This window comes from Diceros bicornis, chromosome 25 (assembly GCF_020826845.1).
Source record: "Diceros bicornis minor isolate mBicDic1 chromosome 25, mDicBic1.mat.cur, whole genome shotgun sequence".
NCBI lineage: Eukaryota > Metazoa > Chordata > Mammalia > Perissodactyla > Rhinocerotidae > Diceros > Diceros bicornis.
This window is the reverse complement of record NC_080764.1, coordinates 44312352-44332521: the sequence shown is the minus strand read 5'-3', so window position 1 is coordinate 44332521 and position 20170 is coordinate 44312352. Positions and strand designations below refer to the sequence as shown.

Genomic DNA, 20170 nt, shown 5'->3' with positions numbered 1-20170 from the left:
AGCAGTCTGTTTCCAGTACAGTCCTTGGTATGGCTAAATCCCACTGTCCCTTTGTCAGCAGTCAAAAATCCATGATAAATTCTGTACAACACTGCAGTCAATAACAGCAGCACCAGACAGTATGTTAATTTCTTTACCATAAAGCTGTGTGTATTTATAGCTTTCTATGTGTGGTGTTATCAAAAGGATCACTGAATCTCTAAATGTCAGATGTATGCATCTGGGTAAACACATTGCTGTACAAGATCTCTGACATGCAGGTTATGCCCTAGGACTTGGGGATACAGAGTAATACATGTTACATGGCTAATAAGAAAAGTTACAATTGTCTTTCTAACAAAAATAAACATAAGAATTAAGAATTAATCAACAATCTCAAGGATCCTGAATGCCTTAGAAATATTGTTTATCCCTCAATTTATATTATGGCATTTTTCTTCCCCAACATGTGCAATACACCAGGCACACTATTGCTTGTGCATTCATAGGCCCATGTAAACAGAATTTCTTCCACTTGGACTGAATAAGACTCCCTAGGGGATTCGCTGGAGTGCAGTGATGAGTGCTGGTTGCTAGGTAGTGGAAACTGACACTGCAGCAGGCAACCAAACACAACGGTGACGCTGCTGCCTAAATCCTGCTCATCAAACAGGTTCACAGTACCGCTTAACATAGGTAGTCTACAGGACATCATTAATTTACACGCAAAGCAGAGAGGCTGTTCCAAGCAGCAAAGAAGGCAGAGGGCGGGGGAGAAGACCCAGCACTAACATCACGAACGTCTGATCAAGGCATTTCTGTGCTTCACGGAGACAGATGGCATATACAGTTAAGACAGGGAGTTAAGACAGACAGACAGAACAACATCCAGGACAAAGCACCTGATTAAACACTGCCTGAAAAGTCTGATTAATCCCATGTGTCAGAATTTAAGGCTGGTCAAGAAAGCTTCCTGTGAACAACAGTGCTCTCTGATGTTTGCACAAAAATTAATAAGTAAAAATAAAAGAAAGGGATAAAAAAGACACGAGAGCTTTAGGTGATATTTGGCACTCTGCCTCAGACAATAATAACAAATTCTGGGATTAAAAAAAAAATAAAAACTCTAGTACCAAGCAGCAATTCCTGGCTAAACAATGCAAGCCTGGCTGGCAGGTACCTTTCAGGTTTTGTGCCTTCCACAAGCCATTAAGTTAAGAGCTCTGGCCTTGGCTTGCGTGTAACCAGTAATGACAACCTCTTTGCAGTTATCTGTATGCAAACAACCAGAGACATTCAGAACTCCAACACAGCATTTTTGAAGAAAAGTAAATCAATCAAAAAAATTAAACTATTTAAAACAAATATTTCTTTCAAAGAATAAGGGAAAAAAACGTCAAGGAGAAACTCGCCCTCGGTGCCCCACAATTCAAGATGCAGAACAGTCGACCAGTGCTTTCATGTCAGCAGGATGGTTCGGCGCAAGTACACATATCCTGAGCCATCCATGGTCCCCGAACTCTGCTACATTGTTTCAGATGATAGAGACAAGATGGTCCATGCAAATGAGCTGAGCAGAGTCATGCTGAGTGCAACCAAGATAGGATCCCAGACATCTTCAGAATGATTTAGAGTCACAAGAAATGAAGGTCCAGTGAAGTGGCTGGCATTTGGAAGCACACTGTTTTAAATATATCTCCCTGAAGATATGTTTATGTATTAGTGAACTGGTCAATATCTGATACTATCTGTCATTTTATTGCAAAAGGAGATCAGGGCAATTTACGGAGAAGTAGTAGCACTACTTTAGATAACCTTGAAAGCCAGGATAAGATTCGTTAGCTACCCAAAATGGCATTTTTGACTTCAAATAGTAGTATCATGCAGGATTTATACTGTATTAATGGAACCTGGCGTAACTCTATATTTAATTATTTCCATTATGGGGTAAACAGTACTTGAATTAATACAATTTAGCCGACTGATGCAGTTTGGTTTACAAGATAGATGGAATGGGAGATCGAGAGCGCCTCAGAGGACAAGGAGAGTTGTAGGGTGATGTTACTGGAGAGAGCCTCAGAGCATTGCCTGCCAAGCCCGCTATGTTGTTTAAGCTTCGGGATTTTTCATATCCTTTTATGAAAAAATGCACAGACATCAGTTGAATTCAACCAGAAAATAGACAAAGACAAACAATACCATGCAGGGTAATCAAAAGTGCTATTTTTGAGCTCAAAGAAGAATTTGTTTACAAAGAATTCAATATTGAGATAATTTATAACTCTTAAAAAACAAAATGAAGCTCCCTATAGCTATCATTCCCAAAAGATTAAACAGGCCATCACAAATTACAGTTGCAATACTTCAAAATCTATTCTTTCCCAGATTATAGTTTGTATTGATGTAATTCTGGCATATACAGTACTTGAAATCTTTTAAGAATTAGGCAAAGCAACTTAAGTACGATATAAACTTGGCTAATATTTTTAAATTTCAGTAAATGTTCCTGGGAAAAAAAATGAGCTATTTTTTTCTCCCTTCATTTTTTATTATTTACTAAGCTAATAAAGCACGCTTAACTTGAGGTGGACAACTCTTCCAGCACATTTAATCTTCCAGGTTTATAGGAGTAAAAGGATGATTCTTAAATAATGGCATTTGATACCATTATCTAGGTGATGTGGAATGAATGCCCATTTCTAATTCCTTGGATAAAAAAAAAAAAAGAAAATGGATGAAATATAAATTAAATCATAATTTCAGTGAATTAAAACCTGAACTTGATTATATGATGTTTTCAGCTGACTTCCCTCTGCCAGGAGTTGAGAACAATTTGATCTTAATTTGCCTTTTCCTTCTGACACCTTGCATTCTAATCTTTTGTTCATGATAGTCATGAACTTACAGAATAAAAGATCCTTCTCACAAACTTTAACCCAATGGTTTGCCTTAGCTACTCAAGCAATAGCCCATCAGGTTCACCTCTGGAAAGATTCACATATTGTAGTATTTTAAGAAAATATCAGAGGCAGTTAAATGAGGTGGGAGCCCATGGTGTAAAGTTAGACGTGAACAGTCTTAAAAGCAGGGCAACTATTGACTGAAACAGCAGTCATATTATACAGCTTACAAAACACATGTTCTGACAGCTCCAGTGAAAAAGTGTTGTACAGCAGGAAAATGAAATTCTCTGTCGGGCAGCCAACGCTGAGCAAATAGGTTCAATTCCAGCGAACTTCTTGTCTCCCTTGGACTTAGGGCACACTCCTTGGGCCCTGATTAGCCCTCGGTGTGCTTGGTGACCGTTCCAGAGAGTAAATGGGACTTGCGTGTTTGCTCATGTTCCCCCAGCTACTTCTTTCTTTAATTTTATATTTTCATAGACCTTCTGGGGAAGAAGCCAATGCTACCTCTCCTTCTCTCACTGGAAGAGGAGAAGTGATTTAGTGATTATTTGATTTTTGAGTGCCCAGGACACATGTGGACGTGGATTGCAATAATAGCTCTACTACAAAGTAAGGCTGGACTAACAGGAGCCCTCTCCCCATATACACACATATAACCTTCCAGTAGACTAGATGTCTTCTTCGAGACTTTGCAGAGGGATATTTATGCCATCCATTAACTATGGTCAAGTTCCCTAGGACATAATTTCTGCTTATGAGAGAAGTATCTGCCAATATGTTTTGTTAGTATTCTGAGCTATAAAACATGGGAGGTGGTATATATTTTATTCTACTTTGGTGGAGGAATAGTTAATGGGAAGATGTCTTAAATAAATAAAAAAGACTTGCAGATCATTAATCCTTACATTGGGATCTTCACATGCCTGGAGGGCTGGTAATTACTGCTCTTCTGTATTGCAATTGGAAATATAACTTTGGGAATTGTAGAAAGAATAATTTATCCAAGTTGACTGTGTAACCTAAAAATGTAAACTAGACTATAAACATTGATTGGTTTTGATTAAAAGCAAACTGGTGAATATGCATGAACCAAAGAGGTTGTTAATACCTATAAATCATGCTTATAAAAATTTACATCTTTTCCCCCACAATCTCCAAGCTCTCTACAGGACCTCCAAAAAGGTAAAGATATGTTTGACAGTTTAATATTAATCATGTTAGTTATAGGTAAATCTTGATTGCCATTCTAAATGTTCAGTTATTTTTGTGAATTATACTTTTTAACATAAATATTATCCATTCTTTATAGGTCCTTTCATTTTTAATAACTATAATTTCAGTGTCCATTTGAAAAGATGTCCCTTCTAATTTAGTAACGTATTTAATTAGCAAAATTAGAAGTTATTCATAGAAATATATTTTTCTTCATTCTGCAGGTTCATTTCTGAGTAGAAAATATGAGGGGCCGGCTCCATGGCTTAGCGGTTAAGTGCGTGCGCTCCGCTACTGGTGGCCCAGGTTTGGATCCCCGGCGCGCACCGACACACCGCTTCTCCGGCCATGCTGAGGCCGCGTCCCACATACAGCAACTAGAAGGATGTGCAACTATGACATACAACTATCTACTGGGGCTTTGGGGGAAAAAAAAAAGGAGGAGGATTGGCAATAGATGTTAGCTCAGAGCCGGTCTTCCTCAGCAAAAAGAGGAGGATTAGCATGGATGTTAGCTCAGGGCTGATCTTCCTCACAAAAGAAAAAAAAAAATTGATAAAATTTGCCTAATCAAAATTTTACTGAACAGAATGGCTGAAAATATAATTCATGAGAATAAACAACATTCTTATTTGTTTGAATTAACATCTAAATACATTGTGTGCATTTTACACAGTTTTTAAGAGCATACACTTATTTGGGGTAATATTGAAACTGGCTATCCATGTATTATCAATGGAAATGTTTTTGTTTATGTAATATGATTTCCTAAAAACTATTGCATAAATAAAAACACGAGTGCTAAGTATTGGGAGTTCAATCTTTTAGGGGATATATAAATTTTCTTAATGTATGCCCATCTATATGCATATTTGTTAGTAGAAAAAGAATTCAATGGGAATCCAGACATTTCTTTTCATCTAAATAGAGGAGAATTTTCATAACTCAAATCAAATCAGTAGAGAGACCTTTGCAAGGTAAAAGAAGGGATCAGATGGGAAATAAATGTCTGGGTAGGAGTAATAGAGACATCTATAATCTACACAAAAGGAAACAGGAGACGAAATGAATGAATTTCTGATAGACATGACAAGATAACACACCAAGAAGATTAAGGGAAGTTAGCCAGAAATGTTGCCAGACCTAGGAGAAAAAACACAAAGCTGCAAAAGAATTAAGCAAGAATGAAAAAGAAGTTGATTACGGTGAGAAATGACAAAGAACAAAAAGCTATTGGTGAAGTTTCAAAGACATTCTCATTGATAAAGAGAATTCGTATTTGTGAAATAAAATTGCATGTATAACTTTTCCATACAAACTAAATATCCTATTAATTGCTTTGCTCATGAAACTTTGCTATTTTACAGGAAAACTCTATATTAACATAGTGTTTTATAACTTGTAAAGTCTTTACCATGTGTGTCTCCTTTGACAGTTTAAAATTCAAAATATTGTCTAACGTGGAAGAAAAAAATTCTAGCTAAGTTATTAAACATATAACCTTAGTATAAATGTTGCATGTGATACTTTATTGAATGATGCTCAAAATGTATGTAAATTTAACCACATATTACATATAAATACATATATATACATATATACACATATATAAATGTATATACATATATAGTGAGTTAAGATATACAATGCACCTAAAACATTATGTTCTATATAAGATATTATTATCATTACTTAATATATGTACATATATTTTGCTCAAGTACTATGATAGGATATTAACTATCTTCATAAAATATTTAAAATTGTTCTAACACATAATATTTAAATTAGGAAACAATCAAATAAACCTATTCAGATAATTGAAATACATTTTGATGCAAGCAACAGATGCAGAGAATGGAAGTAATTGGAATGAAGTATTTAAAATATCACATACTGAAGAAATAAGAGTCCTTTGCCATCCCTTTTGAGACTCAAAAGCAGCGAGACAGAAAGGACAATATAAAGTGTTCAGATGGAAGGAAAGAGAAGTACAACATGCATAATGAGGTATTTCAAAGAAAGAGGGAATCACAAAATGAATATTTTAGGCTTAACATGGTAAAGTATTCAATAGGGAGAAACTGCAATGAATAGCAAATAAGCACAGTATTTTTAAAACATAGTTGAACTAATACGAAAGTTTTGGAGTGGCTTTTCATTCAAATTCAGTCAACTGCATAAGAAATTATTAGAGTTCTTCCTCTATTCTGTCAATAAACAGAGAAAAATAGCCATAGCAATAAATTGGAATTATCAAAGCAGGAGGGAATCAAAGAGCCGAGCAACACTTGGACCAGGGTTGGTTATAAGTGTCTCCGATTTCTTAAGGAGGAGGAAAAAGGTCTAATTGTCCTGATATCTGTAAAGTTTACTCAAGAAGATCAAAAGCAGAAACAATAAACAGTACCTAAGGAATAGTCACAGACGGTGGCACAACCTAGGAAAACGGGACCAGGTGCTGGAGTGGAGCTTCAGTGTTCTGTTATATTCCTTAACCAAGAGGCCTGCTCAATAAAATTTATTCATTCCACAAATATTTCTGAGTATCTTCCATGTGCCAGGCACTGTTCAGTGTGGGTTAAAAAACAGTAATAAACTTAAAAATTACTATTATTGCAGAAGGGAAATTCTGTAAGTACATTTTGTAAGTACATAAGTAACCTTTCAAGTGATTGTATGTACTGTTCTTTACAGTGGAGGATCTTGGACCTTTGTAACCTTCTGACATTCAGATAAACCACTGGGAAAAATTGCCGCAATACTGGGTAAGAGACTTAAATAGAGTATGTTCACTGCTTTACTTTGAAGAAGCCTTATTATTGTTTTATAATCATCAATTACTTATCAAATAGATCACAGAGCCAATTAGTGAGCTTTATTCCTTGTAAGAAAAAAGATAACTTTTAAAGACAGCTGAGTACATTATATATATTTTTTTTTAATTTTTTGTTTATTGCAGTAACATTGGTTTATAACATTGTATAAATTTCAGATGTACATCATTATACTTCTATTTCTGCATGGATTACATCATGTTCACCACCCAAATACTAATTACAACCCATCACCACACACATGTGCCGAATTATCCCTTTCACCCTCCTCCCTCCCCGCTTCCCCTCTGGTAACCACCAATCCAATCTCTGTCTCTATGTGTTTGTTTGTTGTTGTTATTATCTACTACTTGAAATAATTAGATGAGCAACAATTTTTAAATACTCCATTACAATTCTGCCTGTAGACAAATGGGAAACCAAAAAAATAAAAAAGGAAAGAAGGGTGAAATGCCTTTCAGACAATCAAGTAGGCTGTTATGATATGTATTTTTAAATGTTTATAATGAGAGAAGATGTGATGAGGAGAGGAGAGCAGCCCTATGTGCAGTCTTTCCTAGAAAACGATGAAAGTATTTTACATCACTCCATATATTTGCAGCACTTAATTTATGCTAAGCCATCTGTTAGGATCTGATTAAATGCGTGCCTACCTTTCCTGATCCCTCCATCAGAAGCACACGTGTAATCACCTGTCGCCAGTAGGAAACATGTTTCCCCTCTTCTGTTTTTGTCTCTGGTACTAGAGCGTCTGATGGGGAGCCTTTCTGGGGGTGATAATGGCGGCTCACTTCCTGTACTGTCGTCACCTGATAACACTGGTAACAGCACCATGCCCATTGACAGACAGTGATGGATGAGGAAATGAGACAGTACAGAGAGTTTACACCGAATGTCCATAGTACAGTCACTCCATATACAAAACACAATAATCACATCATGATAAGAAGATTTTCATCACTTGTTACAAAAATTTACATGGAGCAAAATGGAAATGTATTAAAAAGGAGAGAACTGTTCTTTAGGAAATTTTAATTCCATTTTGGATTCTATCTAATAGGAAATTGACATTCAAAACACTAACATGAATTCAAATTAAGTGTGATAATGAAGTAGCACACAAATTAATATCTTACAATTTTTGACATGCTATCTAGTTGCTGTGAATAGGAATCCTTAAAAGCAGAGCCTATTTAAGGAGAAATTCCTAAGTAAACATCTGCTGTTGCAGTTCTTTAAGAGACATGCTTGTATTATTTTCTGAAAGTAATTTTTCCCAAATTAATAAAATAAATTTTATTAATAAAATAAAGTTTATTAATTAAAAATAAAGTTTATGAATTAATAAAATAATACCAAAGCTCACAAATTTTGTGTCCATGTTCTCCATTTTGAAGTGACAAAATATTTTTAAGCATAAAAAAGATCAACTTCTCCAAATGCCCTTGAAACAGCTATTTACTTCTATAACCTTGCCAAAGACTTCCACATCCTATCCACCTCAATACTCGCTTGTTTTCACAGTGTTTCCCCAGGCTGAGAGCGTGTCCTCTTTTTCCGTGCCCTTCATAAGGGTTCTGCACAGGCACTCTGAGAACAGTCTGATGAGGCCAGCAACACGAACTAAACACCAACTAACCTCTCATAGAGACGTTCTTGGCATAACAGGGTCCAGATATACATTGACAGAATTTGCAGAACAACCTACTAAATGAACATAAGGATTGTGAATAAAATCTTTAAAAGGTAGTTCAGGTTCAGCCACATTTTTTTCCATTTACTCCATAAAAACTTATGGAATTTAAGGAGGAAACCTATGAAAACGCAGCCTGCCTTTTGTCTTTGTTTGCTTGTTTTGTTCACTTGGTGTTATTTCTAAATTATGCAAAATTATTCACATGGGATTATCGTCATTTTTCTATAAGAAAAAGATTAAATATATCTAAATTACAGGGAATGCATACATCCTAAATTTTCATAGTGGGCTAAAAGCTAATTAAATTGTTTAATCTACAAAATATTTCATCTGTACCAGAAATAATAGAGGTGACACTACTGACTATCACTTTGGCCAACTGAATATCAATTTACAGTCAATCTACTCTAGATTAGCTATGGCAATGAAGAGGAGCAGGGATTCAGCTAATCTCTGGGAGGGAAGAGAGCCCAATGCATAGTGCATAAAAAGGAAATCTATAGAGAAATTCAACTTTGCCATTGATTAGCCAAAGCAGATCATCTATCCCCAGAATGATAATGAGTTGATTATATTACATAGCACCTTGCCCAATCCAAAGGAATTATGTTGAATACCCTACCTAATTTAAGACTAGTGAAAAATTAATTAATCCTCCAGATATTACTACGGAAGACTTTTGTTATCAAAAAGGCTATCTTCCATATCACCTCTTTGGTGTTTAGGCCTTTGAAATGTAAACATCCATTCTTCTTAATTAACTGCTTCTTGAGAATTAGGTTGAGATGCATGGCCCCATGTGGCAAAGATAAAACTGAGACAAACACACCAAGCCAAATGATATGAAGATCAACATTTTGAGGATGAAGAATGAAAAATGCCCAATATCATACCATCACATCATGCAGGGAAACAAAGAAACATTGGCACAAAAGTAACAAACAGGCAAAAGAAAACATTGGCACTATCAGCAAAGGGCATTCCCACTAAAGCAGGAAAACTCTATAGACCAGCTATGCAGACTTATACTTGGAATTCATTTAGAAAAGCTACAGTCTAGCTATCTACAAGCCTGACACAAAGACACGTTTTGTGAGGGGGTAGAACTGAAAACTCATGAACTTTTGCAGAAAACGAGAAGGGTTGCCTTATACCTAAGGGACATACTGGTCTATAAAGTATTTAATGGCATGCATTTGAAATCGTGCCTTACCTGATCTGTTATGTTCCAGAAGCCGATTGTCTTTGCCCAGAGACATGTCACCCTGTGTGCTATTGCAGGCCATGTTTACTTCTGTCTTGCAAAAAGTAGGTGAGCTTGCCTGAGGGGCAGGAGGGATGTGCTTCTTTCGTTTTCTTGGAAGTTTCTGCTTCGCCATTGCCAAGGAGTAGTACATTCCAAAATTGTTGACAATGACAGGCACCGGCATAGCTATTGTCAACACTCCAGCCAGAGCACACAGGGCTCCCACCAGCATCCCTGACCATGTCTGGGGGTACATGTCACCATAGCCTAGGGTGGTCATGGTCACCACTGCCCACCAGAACCCAATAGGAATGTTTTTGAATTGTGTGTGCTCACTAGCTGAAGGGTCATTAGGTTGAGCTCCTACCCTCTCGGCATAGTAGATCATAGTAGCAAATATCAAAACTCCCAGAGCCAGGAAGATTATCAGCAGCAAAAATTCATTAGTACTAGCTCGAAGAGTGTGTCCAAGCACCCTCAGACCTACAAAATGGCGGGTGAGCTTGAAGATTCTCAGGATCCTCACAAACCTTACCACCCTGAGGAAGCCAAGTACGTCTTTAGCAGCTTTGGATGAGAGCCCGCTGAGTCCCACCTCTAAGTAGAAGGGTAGGATGGCCACAAAGTCAATGATATTCAAGAGATTTTTGATGAATTCAAGTTTATTGGGGGAAAAAACAATACGGATTAAAAATTCAAAAGTAAACCACACCACACACACTCCTTCTACATATGTCAAGGCAGGATCTGTTTCGATTTCGTACTGTAGAACGACACTTGTGCCATTGATGACTGGTTCTGTCTTGTTTTTAACAATATTGAAAGCTTCATGTGTCTCCAGGCAAAAGGTTGTGATTGAAACCAGGATGAAGAATAAGGAAGCAAAAGCAATAAACTGTAGGAAAAAAAAAAAAAAAACAGAGAGAGAGTGATCTGAACCATCGTATACTTTGATCCAAATCTACGAGCATCGGTCCCTGTAGATGGAAAAGAATAAAAGCATATTAGAGATTTCACTTGGGATGTTACTCAAGTGAAAGAAGTGATGTGTAGGTAACATTAATTAGAGTTGCACATGTAATGTTTTCATCTTACATAGACAAAAAATTTTGCTTTATGTTGGAAAATAATTTCTTGACTCTTTTGTGTAAGAAAATACACCTGTGAAGAGAGCACAAAAATCACTCCAAAAGAATGTTAAAGGGCAAAATATTGAAAAAAATAATAAATTTAGACAACGGCTGCAGATATTATTTATAATCCTAGAAATCGTCATGTATTAGATCAAGTGTTACACCCATAAATATAAGGTGCAGTCCACACTGGATGGAAATTTGGAAGCCACCTAAATTTGACTGTAGGTTTCCATTTATAAATAAAATGTTCAGGTTGTCATGAGGTATGAATACGAAAAAAAATCTCTGAGACATGTTACCATTTAAATTGTACCAACTTAAAGTGGTGACTTGTCCAAAAGAGTAAATCTAAAGAGATAGAGAGGCAACAAGACTGAAGAGAGAGAAACAGTTACGGAAAAAATTAAAAGACAATTTTCTTCCTCTCCTGAAAAAGAATTCCAAATGTTAGAGTAACATCTTATAAAGTTGTAGGGGTTTTTTATTCAGCTCTATTTCATTTCTTCAGTCAACAATATACAAATACACACACCTACTAATACAGAATAATAATAAAAGCTCTCAATTATATAGTTCTTACTAGCACCAAACACTCTTAAAAGCAATTTGCATAATTAACTCATAGTGATCTTCATAACTTCACTACCACTAACCCATTTTACAGTTCCAGAATATTAGGCACAGAGAGTTTAAGTCACTTTTCCAAAGTCATAGATTCAAAGTGATAGACCTGAGACACTAACCGGACAAGTTTAGCGCCAGATTCTGTTCCCTTAACTACCAGAGTCTCAAATGTAGAGTACAAATATGTTGAAAACATTTATCTTAGGATCACGTACTTCTTAATATTGAACATCTGAAAACTTGAAACCCAGTTGTTTGAGTGAATGGCACTGTTGCAGTCACTGCTAGAAGCTTTCAAAGAAGCTGGCAGATTTCTAGTGCCCTTTGATAATGCCCTCGGATTTAGCACGATTAATGAGCACCAATAGACTGTTCTGTGAATGTCTAAACAAATGGACGTTCAGGAGCAGAAGGTCATCAGTCAAGTGGAGGGAGGCCCTTATTCGGAAATAATAGGATATATCCAAAACTTAAAGCTGTCCCCTACTATCTACTCCTCAACCATGCCATTGAGAAGATCCAGGTTTCAAGAAGAGATTGAAACCACCTCCTTTTTCACCTGGTTGAGTGTCAAGTGACCAATATATAAGGGATATACAAGAGGATTAAAAAAATCTTAGAACTGGGGCCGGCCCGGTGGCGCAAGCGGTTAAGTGCGCGCGCTCCGCTGCGGCGGCCCGGGGTTCGCTGGTTCGGATCCCGGGCGCGCACCGACGCACTGCTTGGTAAGCCATGCTGTGGCGGCGTCCCATATAAAGTGGAGGAAGATAGGCACCGACGTTAGCCCAGGGCCGTCTTCCTCAGCGAAAAAAAAAGGAGGATTGGCGGATGTTAGCTCAGGGCTGATCTCCTCACAAAAAAAAAAAAAAAAAAAAAATCTTAGAACTGTGATCATCTGCCTTAAAGAACCACCATAAATTATGGAACTGTTTCTATGCAGTGTGCCAGTTAGTACATGATTCATATAGAATGATAAGGCATGTCATTTTCCTGGCTTTGACTGACTTGCCCATGCACAGCTTCCAACTCCCTTTGGTTTTGGTATCACGAATTGTCCATTAGCTTACCCAGACATGTTGTAAGACACTAGACTGTTTTTTCACTCAGCTTTCCCTTTGTACAAAGAAGCATACAGTTCTTTTTAATAAAATCAACTAGTTGTTGTAACACAGTATCACTAAGACCCTACAGACTCTAACAGACAACACTTTTTGGAGGAAGAATCAATTATCTTTGATTCATATACATTACTTAATCTAATCATATCTACAGATGATTTATCTTTATCTATACACTTGGGAGACATGTTTGTTTCTGATTGCCCCTGAAATCTTCCCTTGTCATTAGAGGCCTCCCAGTGTGTGCCTATTGACTCCCCTCAGTCACTCCCCACACTCTCCACCATCCCACCTAGTCTCCAAAATTTCAGGCTAAGTGTCAAGAGTTTTAGTGCACAAATCCTATCTACAAGGCAGTTAGAGAACATAAGGCAGTTAAACTGTAATTTTATTTTATGTTTCTAGTATTCTTCAGTCAACATTTTTTCAGCTACCTTTGCAGTCTTGAACTCTCCACCTACATTCATGTAGTGAATTGAGTGGGACTTCCCAACATTGCTCTTTCAAAATCAGCCCTAGCTTGCCTGCCCACCTCCATATAACAAAGACAGTTTTCTAGTATACTTTGATGCTTGTTAATATAAAACATTGGGACCTTTTCCAATCGGACATTTTCCAACCGTTCATTCATTCATTCAACAAATATGTGTTACTTGCCTTTCTATGCCAGGCCACAGAGCCAGGGTCTTAATTTAACAGCAGTTAACAAGACACAACTCCTGCCTTTGAGGAAGGAATCCACACTCTACTAGGGATACAGACATTAATTAATTAACTGCACAAAAATTATATAATTAAAATTGTGATAAATTCAATGAAAGAAAAAAGATGCTTTGAAAGGATCAAAAAAGTGATTTATTTAGACTGATGGGTCATATAGAAACCTCCGACAAAATATCAACCGACTGAAGTTTGAGGTACGAGTGGAGTTTAACCTTATGGAAAGGGGAAGCTTGTGTATCACACAGCAGGATACCATACCAAAAATGTCTGGACTTTTTCAATCTCACTCACTCGAGAGATGCCTTGACTATAACACCGCAGGAACAGCAGGTTTCCCAAATCTTTTGCACAAATTGTGATGAATAAATCCCAATCTAGCACAGAGACTCTGACTTTTTAAAGGTTAACCTCTTTCTCTGAGGAACTTTAAATTAACCAAAAATATTACCTGGGCTGTAAAATGAGGCCGTAACGTGACTTGAGAGCAGTTTGATTGCCGGTAGTGCTCCTCTGGACCTGTTTACCAGTGGGGAGACCTTGATTTCACTTGCTTAAATTATCGTACCAGCCCCATTGTTTGAGAAGAAGTGAAAATGAAAGATATATATTAAAGTGTTTTTAATTTAAAGCACCATGCAAATATTAGAAATAATTATTATATTCATTTAGTATACTTCTTTAAAAATATAATTATTACCTCAATAGGAACTCCAGAACCTGATGTTTATGTTCATTAAGAGAGTTATCATGTTGTCAGAAAAAGGTCAACAGAGTCCTAAGAGACCAATTTAGTGGTTGGAATTCAAGTAACGTGAATCATGTTGTACTCGGAAATAACTTAAGTTACCCACTTATATTCCTAGAAAAGGAGTGTGGTCTACAGCTCACATCCATTAGACTATGCTTGGGGAGTGTACACAAATGGGAATTCCTTGCCCCGCATCAGACACAGACTCTTTCCTGTGGGGAGAGGAATCTGCATTTAACAAGCTTCCCAGGCGGTTGCTACGCACACTAAAGTGTGAAAACCACTGCTAGTGCTTTTATCAACACACTGATGATATAAGAGTGACAATTCAATATGAAATACATTGGAGCAGTTCAAGCACTTGTAGATTCTTAAAAGAATCTTCTTCAACATTAATAAGAAAAATTCACTGCCTCCTAAGTAATGGGATATCTGTGCCTTTATGTGTGTCTATGTGTGTCTGTGTCCGTGTGTTGTGACATAATTGTGGTTTCTTCACAAATACCTGTGAGCAAACCAAGCAACTGAACAGCCTCTAAATACACACAATCGTAAGACACAAAACTCTGGAAACCAAAAGCTGTGTGTTTTTTTGTTTTTTTAAAGATTTTATTTATTTATTTTTCCCCCAAAGCCCCAATAGATAGTTGTATGTCATAGCTGCACATCCTTCTAGTTCTGTATGCGGGACGCCGCCTCAGCATGGCCGGAGAAGCGGTGCGTCGGTGCACGCCCGGGATCCGAACCCGGGCCGCCAGCAGCAGAGCGCGTGCACTTAACTGCTAAGCCACGGGGCCAGCCCTGTCTGTGTGTTTTAATAAGTCATTTGGAACTAGCATTTATCAATATTTTTATTAGCATTATTTAAAGAAGCACATCACAATTTTGTATTTGTATTATTCTTCATTGTAATTTGTATAGCTTAGTATATCTTTAGCTTCTAAGTACTTTGTAAATCTGCTAGAGTGTGATAATAATATAAGATAAAAAAATGAAAAGAGTATAAAAAAAGGAAACAAACTTTGCATCCTGGAGACAACATTCGTCTCAGAAGTAGGTAATTATTTTGCTTAAAAAAAAAAAAAAAAGCCCAGCTAAACAGGCCATTTTTTATTTGTAAAGGCTAAGGACACTAGGTAGGGTCTAGAATGAGAAGGTCATAACAGAGAATCAACGTCTGCTTCATAAAAACACGGTAGGCAATTGGAAGTTGGCCTCTGTCAGCTTGAGAGTGAGGAAGTTGGAAGGAAGTTGAATTCTGAAGAGAAGGAAATGGGAAAGGTTTCTAAGGAGAAGGAGCAAAGGCCCATAATGTGAGGACAAGCAAGTGAGAAATCCCTGCAGAGGTACAGCAGCAGAACTTTGGGATACCAATGGAGAATACGAAATGTTAAGATAATGCTTGCTCTGTTATGCCTTCAGCAAAAGGCTGTTGTACAGAACAGCTTGGTGTTAACTGTGCTTTGAGCAGTGAGGTACTGGGCCATGGGAAGACAAGGGGGGACTAGTCAACCATGGGGGGCAAGATACACAGGGAGTTTCAAAAACTTAGGAGACTAACGCATACGAGTAAAGGGAATCAGGAGAAATTTAGCCCCCATGGAAGTCCTTGGAGATATTGAGAGAGACTGAGCTTCCCATGGAATGAAGAAGAGGAGCTCAGTTTATCAGGAACTTAGTTTGAGTATCAAATGAAAGCGTGACCTCAGGAGGCTTGAAGACCTGGAATTATCCAGAGGCAACAGCTGGATTGCATTAACAAGGAATCTGTACTTCTGAACTTAATTCTAAGAGGAAAGTAATGAGGACAAAGGAAGGTTTTACTGGGGCCGGCCCGGTGGCACAGCAGTCAAGTGCGCACGCTCTACGGCGGCAGCCCGGGGTTCGCCGGCTGGATCCCGGGCGCACACCGACACACCGCTTGGCAAGCCATGCTGTGGCAGCCTCCCATATAAAGTAGAGGAAGATGCGCATGGATGTTAGCCCAGGGCCAGTCTTCCTCAGCAAAAAGAGGAGGATTGGCAGATGTTAGCTCAGGGCCGATATTCCTCACAAAACAAAAAAAGGTTTTACTTATTTGTCTTTCTCCTTCACGGAACTGGGAACTCCTTAAGGACTAGAATGATGTCATTTTCATTCTTGTGTCTTCTGCTGCTTCTAGCACAGTAGTTAGAATTTAGTATGGCTGGATGGATAAATAGAAGGATGGAAAAATTAATGAAAGAATGAATAAATGAACAAAATAATAAGGTAGACCACACTCAAGTGGGAACAAAAATGATGTGAAAAACAAGGAAACAATAGAAATGAAATAATAAATTATGAATATTGAAGCAAAAAAGCCAAATTTACAGCAGAAGCAAATTGAACTGGTCCATTGGTCCAGATGTTGCCAATAGCAGCTTCATCCATTCTGTTAATGGAGTTTGTGTCTCAGCAGGGAGTTGGGGAAGAGAATCACACTGCTGTCTCTCTCTTCCTTTTCCCCTGTGATAAGACCACGAACTCCTACAGGCATTCGATGAACATATAATGTCATTTTAAATAATTAAAATGTTAGAAAGTTTTCCAGACAAGATGTGTCATGTTGACTGAATGCAAAGAAGAGATGTATCATTCCAAGCATTTTCAGAATGGAAAAACCCAGCTAAAATATTGGCCTGTGGGTCCAATGAGTAGCCACCTCTTCTCCATAAGCCCAGTATCCATACTTGGCTATATAGTGAGCTGATACGTTTTCCCCCCCGCAATTAGCGACCATGGGGAAGAAGACCTCAGAGTCCAGGTTCTGCATAGAAGGTATTATGTCAGTCTACCTCAATATAAACATTCAAGCAGATCTCCAGGTACATATAATAAGCAGAGAGAAAGGGGAGGAAATATTTTGATTTTTCATTAGTCTTTCCTGTTAGCATTTAGCATTAAAATAAATATAACTGAACTCGATAACTAACTCAAAAGTGCCAGAATTTTCAAAACATAATGAGTACCAGACTGATTAAGTGACCCTTCTCTGTGCTCCCCTGGGCCAGAATCACTGACACTGTAGCAATTTTCACACACTTTTGTTACTAATGCCACACGTCCACAAGTTGTTCAAAGAGAAGGACTTGAATGTCTATCCCCAGAGCTAAGGACAGGGCCTGACCAAAAGCAAGAAGTAGGTGCTCAGGTCTTGTTGTGAAATTAGTAAAGGAACAAATTTTAAAAACGTAAAAAGCTTTACGATAGGGGCTGGCCCCGTGGCTTAGCGGGTAAGTGCGCGCGCTCCGCTGCTGGCAGCCCGGGTTCAGATCCCGGGCGCGCACCGACGCACCGCTTGTCCGGCCATGCTGAGGCCGCGTCCCACATACAGCAACTAGAAGGATGTGCAACTGTGATGTACAACTATCTACTGGGGCTTTGGGCAGGGGGAAAGGAGGAGGATTGGCAATAGATGTTAGCTCAGAGCCGGTCTTCCTCAGCAAAAAGAGGAGGATTGGCACGGATGTTAGCTCAGGGCTGATGTTCCTCACAAAAAAAAAAAACTTTATGATGGAATGTAAAAATTCCATTGGCCCCAACACAGAATCTTTTAAAGGACTTTGACCTATACTGCAAACCTTAAAGGGGGAAAAAATTTGAAGAAAAATTAAACTCACCTCTATTTTTAATGAAAGTCAATGAGATAGTTTAATACTTAGAAATTAACATTAGGGGAGATTTTTAAGACAAGTTACCTAAAATATATGCTAAGGAATTTCAGTTTTTACAATTCCACATGAAATACATCTATTTTCAGTTTGTATTCCAAGGACATTATATGTTTTCTGAATGGAAATCCTTCATTCCTGTTATGCTTATTCTGCTTTTCTCTCTTCAATGATGAAATAAAGAAGTGAGAAGAGCAGGGAATTCCAACACTGAAATATCAGAGCTCATAAGGTCTCCTGATCCAAAATTTCCACTTTTAGAATTTATTCTGGTAAAATATAAAGTACAAGGATAGATGCAGAAGAATATTCACCGAAGCATTATTTACAAAAAAAAGGAAAAACGTAAATGTTCATAAGTCAATGGTATGTCCATCATATGGCATCACAGACAACGCAGTAGCTCAGTACATACTGATATGGAAGGACTGCCAATGAAACATACTAAACCGGGCTGTGGCACAACAATATGCAGAGTCTACCCTTGTTTGTTTCTTTATGTACAACTAATGCATGCAAATAAATAGAAACATCATATTCTTAGCAGTGGTTATGTGTGGGTGTAAAGAGTGGTATCAGGTGAGTGTGTTGTTAGTGGTGAATTCTAACTGATTCTATAAATGGCTGCAAAATTTAAATTTTTAATCATGTATTACATGTTTAATTTTAAAACAAAATTCAAAGAAAATAATGACCAGGAGAGGATTAAATCTGGATCTTCATTTTCAATGACCATTGAGTTGATTTTATTAGTCCATGAAATTATACATTGGCAGTTTGCCATTTTTCTTCTTTTCTGCGAGACCTTAAACTTAGCAAATGCTCTTAATTATCTATGTATTCAAGTCTCATACACTGGCTTTGCCATAATTAACAAGAGTGTGGTGGTGTTCACAGACCTTCGGTCTCTAGAGAGAGAAACAGTCTCTTTCGTTAGTAAGTCTGTCCTCAGGGGCCAGCCAAGCAGGGACAGCTGCAGCCCAGCGCCGGCTGGTTCCACGCAGAGTTAAGAATTACTTCAGCTCCTTCTGAGGCTGGTAAAATCAACTTTTCTTCATCCAAGTTTTACCATTTAAAAGCAGTTCCACAAACTTTATTACATTTGTGGTATTGAATTAGATTGACAAGAGCTGAATTTTCCTCGGTGGGGATACCATACATATACATGATTACTAAATTCAGAAATCGATGAAGAAAGTGAAGAAGATTACAGGTAACTGTATATAATCATGTGCATATTTATAACACGTTATGTTTTATATCTATATCTACATATAAAATGTGTTTATATGTATGGACGAATATGACATTTGTGTATAGATTATATATAAGCATGAATATATTAATATAGCTAGGTATAGAAATAGATATAAAGCAGTATAAGATTTAGATTCCTCAAATTAAGAAAATTTACCCAAATATTACTTTTGGCCCCTGAGATTTATGTGGCCCCTGATAAATATCTTCCACCAAGTTTTTTGGTATTTTAGCCAATATAAATATACACCATTCTCTCTACCACAGGCTGATTTCATTGAAATTTTTTTTCTATGCCACAGGCTGATTTCATTGAAATTTTAGTTTGTTTACAGTTACAGCCTATTCACTCACACACAAGTATAATTTTCCAGGATACACGAAAGGGAGGCCTGTACATAATATTAGTATCATCACAACAAATTATGGTGTTCAAAGTTAAGTAACTAGAATTAAAAGTCATCAAATATGAATACACAGTATCATCTTACTTTTCTAAGTGACACAACAAATTTAAAGTGCTTGCATAATTAATATATTTCATGAAAATAATTTTTAGAATTGTTTCATTAGACTGAAGAAAAGTTCTATACTTTTCAGTCATAAGAATGATAACAGATTATATATAGTCATTTCACAACATAAACATGAATTGTAACTTCTAAATTCCAATTATTGAAAACTCTTCCCAAAATTTCTTTTTTTTTCTATTAGAAGTCTATCATTGTGTAACAATTTTTTGGTAAATAACTCTTTCAGTATTTTTAAAAATTTTTTTTATTGTGAAATTTTTGTTGTACATTATTGTTTATCAGTCACCGTATTAGTGCATCCCTCCACCCCTTGTGCCCATCCCCCACCCCCCTAGCCTCTGGTAACCACCAAACAGTTCTATCTGTTCATGTGTTGGTTTATCTTCCACATACGAGTGAAATCATGCCCTGTTTGTCTTTCTCTTTCTGGCTCATTTCACTTAACATAATATTCTCCAGGCCC

General features: G+C 37.3%; 1 protein-coding gene across 3 annotated transcripts in view; it reads right to left on the bottom strand.

The window, feature by feature from the left end:
* Positions 1-890: 890 nt before the first annotated feature.
* KCNC2 (potassium voltage-gated channel subfamily C member 2) overlaps positions 891-20170 on the bottom strand; it is a 192588-nt gene continuing 173308 nt past the window's right edge. The window contains exons 3-5 of one of the 3 annotated variants that reach the window (XM_058568771.1): positions 9844-10771; positions 7588-7752; positions 891-2112 (exon numbers count right to left, since the gene is read on the bottom strand). In XM_058568771.1, the coding sequence (XP_058424754.1) occupies positions 1976-2112; positions 7588-7752; positions 9844-10771 (1230 nt within the window). In that variant the 3' untranslated portion in view covers positions 891-1975. Of the gene's footprint in view, positions 2113-7016; positions 7753-8295; positions 8642-9843; positions 10772-20170 lie in introns of those variants that run through there. The other 2 variants (XM_058568769.1, XM_058568770.1) reach the window with 2 other exon arrangements.